General features: G+C 36.6%; 1 protein-coding gene across 4 annotated transcripts in view; it reads left to right on the forward strand.

Annotated features, from left to right (window-relative positions):
* CRK (CRK proto-oncogene, adaptor protein) overlaps nt 1–9,546 on the forward strand; it is a 58,668-nt gene extending 49,122 nt beyond the window's left edge. For 2 of the 4 annotated variants that reach the window (XM_030536358.1, XM_030536356.1), the window contains exon 3: nt 5,369–8,755. In XM_030536358.1, coding sequence (XP_030392218.1) covers nt 5,369–5,506 — 138 coding nt within the window. In that variant the 3' untranslated portion in view covers nt 5,507–8,755. Of the gene's footprint in view, nt 1–5,368; nt 8,756–9,461 lie in introns of those variants that run through there. The other 2 variants (XR_003996894.1, XM_030536359.1) reach the window with 2 other exon arrangements.
* Nucleotides 9,547–9,975: the final 429 nt, after the last annotated feature.

Consider the following 9,975-nt stretch of genomic DNA (forward strand, 5'->3'; position numbering starts at 1 on the left):
GGGATAGTTTAATTTCTGACTTGTATAAAAAAAAAATTAATAAGTACTATTTCAAAATTGGCTTGGTCTAGAAACAACTTCCTATTTACTGTTAGTCCTGGGACTAGTTTTGATAAGGATTGCCATTAGGAGAGCTTAAATAAACTTGCCTTAAATAAAAAGTACCTATGGCAAGGTAATTTCAATGGAGAATTCAGTCTCCTTTGTCATGGCTGTGATGACAAAGCATCACTTTAAATCAGCCTTAATGGTAGACAGCTTTTGCAGATATCATGAATCCAAATCTGTTCTCACAGATTCAGAGTGACTGGCTCACTGAATTTTGGCTTACCTACAGAGCTAGTAAACTTTGCCAAGATATATTCCTCTAGGTCAAGAAATTTGTAAGCTGTTAGTTAAGTATTCATAGCTTAATAATTTATTAGCATATAATTGATGAAAGATTGAAGGGAAAAAATATTTACCACCTTTGGCTGTTCAGGAGTATTTGAACTCCCAAACATAGGTATTCTGTCACTAATTATATGAAATAGAAAAATATCCAGGGTTGGTTATAGGGGAAGCAGCAGCAACCCTTTTTGTAGGGTGCCTAAAGCTTTCCATGATGTAAAAATAATAATCTTACAGTTTTTCTCTAAAGAACTCTAATACAGCCATGGGTTGCAGCAAACTTAAATTTGGCTGGAAGATAGTCTTGGGGGTAAGGAGATGGCTTTTGCTGGCCTCATGAAAATCTGTTCACATTAGACAGACTTATAAACTGTTGAAAACTGGCCATTGCCTGTCTGTGCTTCACAAGGTACAGCTTGTTTTTGATTTGCTGCTAAACTCCTTCAACTCACATGTCACTGTGGATGCACTGTCCTGGTTTTTCACATTAGTAGTGCACACACAGAATAAAAACTCTGGATGGAACACAGCCAAGTGGATCATCCATGTCTGTCTACATACTGCTATGGCTTCTGTACTTACACAGTCATATTACCTCTGGCTCACGGGAAAACAAACTGTACAGGGAATCAGAAGACCATTAATGCTAATCTAATTTCTACCAACTGGCAGTAACAATGCTGTGTCCTTCACAACCTTTTTTTATTGAGCAAACCCTTACAGGATATGTCTACATAGGATTCTGGAACCCTGCCCATGAGAGTGAGCCTCTCAGTCTGGGTTGACTTAGTGTTCTAAAACTAACTGTATAGACAGCACTTTTTAATTGTGGGTTGGTCTCTTCAGCCCATTCCCTCCCTAGGGTTCAGAGCCTGAGCTGCAACTTCAAAGTGCTGTCTATACAGCTAGTTTCAGAGTGCTGTCATGAGCCCTGCTCACCCAAATCTGTCAACCCAGGTTGGGAGGCTTTGTTGTGTGGGCAGGCTCCAAAATGCTGTGTAGATATACCCACAGACTACACAGGTGCAAGTAGAAACCAGACCCAAATTTCGGCCATTTACTGACACTGTCTGTCAGTGTGCCAAATATTATTGCTTGGCTAAACTGTTAAATAGCACTAATCTAGCATTTGTAAAGCATGTGCAACAGTGATGAAGTCTTTGTGCTCAAACCCTACTGCTGATGCATGATATTTTTTGGGGATTTGGGGGTAGGATTTATGACAGTTGCATATAATAGAACTTGGTTATGCCCTTTTTTAAAAAAAGAAGAATGGCCAAAACAAAATCTAAGAAATCCCATACAAAAAATCAGATTAAAATTGTTTAGGTTGCAAAGTCAAGCACTGTTACTAGGAAATGACAGACTTCAGGTTGTCTGGGCAGTGCTGAGGTAATTACGTAGAGTTGTATAGCCTGTTGCACATGGCTCCCAGTTTCACTTGCTCTTAAAAAAGTTGTGCCTTGCATGGTGTCAAGTATCAGAGGGGTAGCCGTGTTAGTCTGGATCTGTAAAAGCAGCAAAGAATCCTGTGGCACCTTATAGACTAACACGTCCAGATCAACAGAACCAGACGTGTACCTAGAAGCCTCCTACTGCAAGACAAACCCAAGAAAGAAACCAACAGGACTCCACTGGCCATCACATACAGTCCCAAGCTAAAACCTCCCCAATGCATCGTCAGGGATCTACAACCCATCCTGGACAATGATCCCACACTTTCACAGGCCTTGGGTGGCAGGCCAGTCCTTGCCCACAGGCAACCTGCCAACCTGAAACATATTCTCACCAGTGACTACACACCGCACCATAGTAACTCTAGCTCAGGAAGCAATCCATGCAACAAACCTCGATGCCAACTCTGCCCACATATCTACACCAGCGACACCATCACAGGACCTAACTAGATCAGCCACACCATCACCGGTTCATTCACCTGCACGTCCACCAATGTAATATACGCCATTATATGCCAGCAATGCCCCTCTGCTATGTACATCGGCCAAACTGGACAGTCGCTACGGAAAAGGATAAACGGACACAAATCAGATATTAGGAATGGCAATATACAAAAACCTGTAGGAGAACACTTCAACCTCCCTGGCCACACTATAGCAGACCTTAAGGTGGCCATCCTGCAGCAAAAAAACTTCAGGACCAGACTTCAAAGAGAAACTGCTGAGCTTCAGTTCATCTGCAAATTTGACACCATCAGCTCAGGATTAAACAAAGACTGTGAATGGCTTGCCAACTACAAAACCAGTTTCTCCTCCCTTGGTTTTCACACTTCAACTGATAGAAGAGGCCCTCATCCTCCCTGATTGAACTAACCTCATTATCTCTAGCTTGCCTGCATATATATACCTGCCCCTGGAAATTTCCACTACATGCATCTGATGAACTGGGTATTCACCCACGAAAGCTCATGCTCCAAAACGTCTGTTAGTCTATAAGGTGCCACAGAATTCTTTGCTGCTTTTACAGATCCAGACTAACACGGCTACCCCTCAGATAGAGGAGGTCCTCTGTCTCTGCCACTATTATCACTGAGACACCTTGGTCAAGGTTGTTTGTCTTTTTCTCTCTATTTTCCCATCTGTAAAATGGGGATAGCGCATCTGGCACATAAATATCTTGTGTTGCCAGCTATAACAATGCCATGCGAAGACCTGTTCTCACTTTCAGGTGACATTGTAAACAAGACGTATGCAGCATTATCTCCTGCAAATTGTAACCAAACCTGTTTGTCTGAGCTATTTGCTGAAGTGGGACTGAGTGGACTTGTAGGTTCTAAAGTTTTATGTTGTTTTTTTTTTTAATGCAGTTTATTTTTTGTACATAATTCTACATTTGTAAGTTCAACTTCCATGATAAAGAGATTTCACTACCGTATTTGTATCAGATCAATTGAAATGTACTATTTCTTTTGTTTTTTACAGTGCAAATATTTGTAATAAAAATAAATATAAAGTGAGCACTGTACACTTTGTATTCTGTGTTGTAATTGAAATTAATATATTTGAAAATGTAGAAACATCCAAAAACATTTAAATAAATGGTATTCTATTATTGTTTAACAGTGCAATTGAGATTATTTTTTTAATCGCTTGACAGCCCTATTAATTAGTTAATATCCGTACAGTGTTCTGAACATATAAGCTATTATAACAATTCCAATTACTCTAAAAAAATCGTCCCTAATTACCAGGACACAAAAAATTAGTGGAGACTTGCAAATTCTTGTCTTTATCTCCCTGTACCTTGATTTCTTGTCTCTCAAATGGGAATATTGACAGAGCAGTTATGAAGATAAATTAATTATTGTTTGTGACACTCAGATATGATAATAAGCACCATATATGAGCCCATGAGTCAATTAATAACAACATATTCAGTGTGGCATTTGGATGATATGCAATAAATAGGACATAGGTCCGCATGTAGCAGTCAGACTGGATAATTGTAAAGGTTCCTTCTTGTCTTAAACATCTACCCCATGCTCTGAGAATCATCCATCCAGTGTACTGAATTAGGTGAGTACTGAGAAAAAAATTATGTGCTGGCAATCATTTAATTTAAAAGACTGTCATAATGTCTATGCACAAGTGAACAGAAATAAAGTTCCACAAGCAGCCTTACATTTGGCGTTACCTAACTCTTGAGGGTTTGACTTTGCAACCAACGTTCTTCTAATTATAGATTTTTCTATGTAATCAAGTATCTGCTATATTAATTGATCAGCAGTGTAGGTGTAACCGTGTCGCTCCCGGGATATTAGAGACACAAAGAACAACTTCTGTTGGTGAGAAAGACACGCTTTAGAGCTGTTTGAGACTGCAAGTAAGTACTTTTAATAGAAAAGTACCAACATGAACAGTACCAAAACGAGCGTAACAAGGAATCAGATACTTTTCTGCACTATGTGATAACAATTTACTTGTTCTTGTCCTGCAGGTTGGTGAGCTGGTAAAGGTCACAAAGAAGTTGGTTCAGTAAAAGATATTATCTCACTCACCTTTTCTCTCTAATATTAATTGAGCAACACTTAAAGTAAAATACTAAGGAAATAACTTGTTCAGAAACTGAACTTTTTAAAGTGTGATTAATTTTGGAATGTGGTAAAATATAGACCTAGAATGTAGTCTGACATTTATACCAACTTACTGTATGACTTTGGGCAAGTCACCTAATAGGTCTCAGTATTTTTCCTGTCTGTCAAATGGGGATAATGCTTGCCATACAACTGATCAAGTCTTAATGTTTGTGAAATGCTTAGTCATATGGAAGATGCTCTAAATGCTGCTGTTTATCACTACTATTACTAACATGTAATACCTTTAACTTGCTCTCCCAAACCAGAGAATTTCACTACTATACTCTTATAGCTACCATTATCACCTATTTCTGTGCTCAGGGTCTTGCAACACTCCTTTGAAGAATTGTTGACGCTGAGCAGGGCTGTTGTATCTGACCTATTATTTCTTTAAATATTTTGCTCAACCTTTCAGTTGTATTTGAGATGTCTCTCTTTTAAACAGCTGTTATGTTTCCAACATAGTAATGTATTTCCTTTATGCACCTGCAAACTGTCTTCCCTCTTATGTTCAGTTATTGGTCCCACCCAGGAGAAACACAAGCATCTAGTGTTAGTTCAGCCATAATTAATTTACCACAAGAGAAGGGCTTCTTTGTCAAGCCACAAGAACACACTGAAAGAGACTGGTGCAGGGTTGCAGACTCTATATTGTAGGTAGTCTTCTATCCACACATTGCTGCATTTCTCTCTCTGCTCTTCCGCTTTCTTCCAGAGTTTAATAATTTGGATTAGGCTGTTCTACCAAAGACTGACTATTTGAGACAGCAAGTAAGCATTTTTAATTGAAAAGTACAAGTGTAAACATTAACAAAATGAGGCTAACAAGGAATTAAATACTCTTCTGCACTATGTAATAACCATTTACTTGTTCCTGTCCTGCAGGTCGGTGAGCTGGTCAAGGTCACAAAGATTAATGTGAGTGGTCAATGGGAAGGAGAGTGTAATGGTAAACGTGGTCACTTTCCATTCACGCATGTCCGCCTGCTGGACCAACAGAATCCTGATGAGGACTTCAGCTGAGTGTGGCTCAACAGTTTTGCTTACAGATGGGAACAGTCTGTCTGTGTTTCACTGCAGCTGCCATTTAGACTGTGTTCCTACAGATGTCGAAAGGAGTATTGCTTATACAAGCATTCTGATACCTGCAACCCCCTGGGACTGAACACCACCTTTCCTTAATCAAGACTCGTGTTATTCAGGGTACGAAACTAGATAACCTGTGTGTCAAGTGGCAGAACTAGTACATGACTGTAGGTTGTAATGCCTGCATATGTTCATGTGCAAAGCATACCGTACCTTACCTGCAGCAGCAGGTGGAGAAAGCAGCAATACATCTGTTGATTAGAGTTTTTAGGTTTCTCCAGTCTCATTGCTTATGTTGCTGCTTCCACGGGCAATGCAAATCAACCTTAGAAAATTCAACATATGGGTAGGAATTTCACAAACAGTTAATTCTGGAGCTTTTGCCTTTGTTTTCGTTCTAACTTTCTTTGCCCTAACAAGTCTACATAATGTTTTGCACCATGCAAATAATCTTTTTAGATGTAGAATATACATTGGGATAGCTTTATGACTTACAGATATCTAACACTTCAATAGTAAATAAGAAATCAGATCCTCCTCCACGTCTTCAGATGAGTTTGAGGACACTAGAGATTGGTTTCTTCAGTACTGTTGCTTCAAACTTTGCTAGTAGCTAATTTAACTTCAAGTTGAGATGTTATATTAACACATCCTGATATTTTTTACCCACAAATACGTGTTTTAAGGAATTGTAGACCCCCATACCAGTGCTGACAAATGTGTGCATAGCACTTTTTTCATTAATTCATAGCTTCAAGGTAGTATTTGATTCATAAGTGTAATAAAATATGCAGCATTGCTCTGAAAAAGTGACACAGAGCACATTAGCCAGTTGTAAAAGAGAAAATTAAATTACATTGGGACAGTTTCATAACTCCTTTATCCTTAGTGAATAATCTTAGTCATTGGCTAAAGTAAATCAGTGTCAAATATCTTGAACGAACAAAACTAAACATTACCTTTATTTTAAAATAACTTTTGGGACTGCTCTGCTTGTTTCCATCTGTAAAGCATTTGATAGTGAATTAATGAGAAGATTTTATTTGTAATAAACTAATAGAAATACTTGTGTGCTTCTGGACTGATTATAAAAAGGCATAATAGAGTATACTACTTCATAGCAAATGATAAAAATCAGTGCATTGGCTAGGTTATATTATGCACTATTTGAATGTTCAACTTTTTCTACTAATCCTTATCTGATTGTCTTTAACATTAAAATCAGAATGGATACAGTAAGGTTTGTAAATTAAAACAGTGATGTAACTATCCCTTGACTGTATCTTAAATTCAGTTCTCCAAATACAGCAGTCTTGTGACCAATATATTCAAAGTTATTTTGTATCATTTGTGGCTACATTGTAAACAGGATTTTTCTAAATGGTATAAAATTGAAACATCTTGGACATGTACAAGTAGTTAAATACCACTAGAATGTCTCTGAACAGTTGTAAATGCTTCAAGGGCTAGTTTCCACCACACAGGCTACTGCTGAGAGGCATGGTTTCCATAAAATAGGATATTATTAAATTTTACCTCAAAACTATTACATACTGGAAACAGTAATACTTTTCCTTTATCGGTTACATAGTTGCTTTATGTTAGAACTAATTGATCAGTATGTCTGTTCAATTTTCAGGTAGTGGGGACAGATTACCATAGAGAAATCCTAACAATGATTTTTTTAAAAAGTACTACTAAACCCTCTGTAGAAAACTTACAACTCATCTATTTTTGTGCTAATTACTTGACGGACAGAAGTAATTAAGTGACTGCATTTCTAATCTAATTTGAATTGATACTGTGCTTCTAAGTTAGTGCTGAATGTGCTTAAAAATGCTTAAAGATAAACTAATAATGGGCTGGTAAAATGTTAGTTTCTTTACAGCTAATTCATACTTTTTTCCCGGACCTTGCTACCTAAAGGAATTGAATACTTGATACAAGTAGTCTCTAAATACGATATCTATACATATAGATTAATTGCTGATAGATGCATATATTTTTCTTCACATATCGCAAAAGAAGCATAAATAAAGGAGAGACATGTTCAATATTCTCAGTAAGGCAATACAATTTAGTCAACTTCAGCTGATTCTTCCAATCGTAATTAAATCATCCTGCATATCCATAGTCATGTCTACAAGATTCCATTCCCCAACTTTTGTAGGTAAGGTTCCTTTAAGAAAATGTGATTTTTGGTATGCAAGTTATTTTTTAATATGGAGGGGATATAAGGAAATTTTAATTGCTAAATAAATGCCCTATACACTCATTTAAACTAAAAATACAAATGTATTATTATGTAGCTGTGTTTTTGTGAAGACCATATAATTGCAAATACTTTACTTTTATTATAGACTTTGACAGAGCAGAAAAACAATCATCCCTACAAAAGTCTTAATACCTGCTGTTATTCTAGAAGCATAAGTTCTTGTGAAACAGATTTTCTCAGCCCCCACTATACTAATTACTAAATTTTCAGATGAAATATGTTTGTTCATCAGATATAGGCCTACAGGATACGACGGCATTTGTACAAGATACTGATTCAACCTATCTCATCAATGTCTTAAAGCAGGATAGATAAAACTAAATAATTCATAAATATGTAGATGGAATCGTCTTGTGGCCTTTGTTCCCTCTTTTGCACACCCCCCTACTCTCCAAAAACCCAGACTCATTAGTAAGAATGTTAGAAGTCATACAAGTTTTAGTTGTTTTGTCAGTGTTTGGGTTTATTGTGCATAGGCAGGTGCTAGAACGAGAATACTAATGGTTTCTAGAAATACACCATGAAAAGTAGTACGCTCAACTACACCGTGTTCTCCTAGTGCATTTACATGTTATATCACACTAAACGAAGTACAACTTGGCTGCTATGTTTTTTTAATGTATATTTCATTTCTGTAAAACCCAGACTTTTATACTAATATATGACCTGGTTAATCTGTTTCAATTGTATTTGTTAATGCAAATATTTCTAATCATTTGAGTAAAAACACTTCATGTTCTTAATGGTTTGGGGGGAAAGATGCTAAACAAACCAATTTGAAGTAAAAATATATGAACGTGCCATTGTATTATAACACTATACACTTTCTTGACAGTTAAAATCTACTTTTTTATTTTTTGTAGCATGTAATGTATATGTTCATAGTATGTGAAATAAATAAAAAATATAGTCAAAATATTGGGTTGGTATAATTTTGGAGCAGCTGTCTTTGGAAGTTTTTCATTTATTTTCTAATGTGTAAATATAAATTTGCAAGGGCGCAATATGATTGTCTCTACAGTAATGGTTTACTCAGTTATGTCCTCACCCAAAAGAGGCTATTAAACATTACATTTGGGAGAAGTTGATAAATGTCAGCTTTGAGTAAACTTAACTAACAAGAAAAGTAATACTTAGGCCTCTGAAAAAATGGTGATTTGAATCATTTAAAAAACCATGAATGTAGTCTTAACTCTTACTGAAAAATATGAATGCTTATTTTCCATGCAGAAATTAAAATCACATACAAAATTTCCCCCATAATAAAAACACTTTTACAATTCTTAGATATAATATTCTAGCAATAATTCTCAGTCTTGCAAATAAATAATTTAGCAATCTGAATAGGATCACTAGGAAAATTCAGACCCTTTAATTTACTTTTAGAAATTGTGAAACAAATATAGGCAGTACAGTGTAGTCCTTGGTTTTTTGCATATTAAATTTAATTCTACCTTGGTCCCATGCTTTCATCTTCAGACTTTTAAAACTATCAAAGTTGTATGGGGAATCTGGGTAAAGGTCAATGGTGGATTATGGGAGACGTTTTAGCTGAATGTTTCTACTAGAATGATTGTCAATTACATTTTACAATATTCACATTTAAATTATTTTTAGGTGTCACAGTTAAAACCTCAGAGATTAATGGGCAGTCTTGTACCTATGAGCTCCTGAACACAATGCATCATCCTGAGACCATGAGTCTGCACACAGTTTCAAGATTATTTTCACAGCCACGGTAATTAGTGAGAGAAATTTTTCTTAATTAAATTTTAAAGTCTACAAGCTAAGTTTGTGGGAATTTCTGTGGCCATATAGTTCATAGTGGGCATCCACTGTTCCGGAGAGTATACTCATGGGTTAGATGTGGCCATTCCATCATAATCACTGTCATAAACAGATAGCTAAGGGTTAACGTCTCTTTCACCTGGAAAGAAGTATCTGAAACACCTGACCAGAGGACCAATCAGGAAACAGGATTTTTTCAACTCTGGGTGGAGGGAAGTTTGTGTGGGAGTCCTTTGTTCTTGGTTTTCTGCCTGTATGCTCTCTCAGCTATGAGAAGGATTTTTTCTATTTCCTGCTTTCTAATCTTCTGTTTCCAAGTTGTGAGTACAAAGCTGGTTTGTTG

Source organism: Gopherus evgoodei, chromosome 17, assembly GCF_007399415.2.
Source record: "Gopherus evgoodei ecotype Sinaloan lineage chromosome 17, rGopEvg1_v1.p, whole genome shotgun sequence".
NCBI classification, from domain to species: Eukaryota; Metazoa; Chordata; order Testudines; family Testudinidae; genus Gopherus; species Gopherus evgoodei.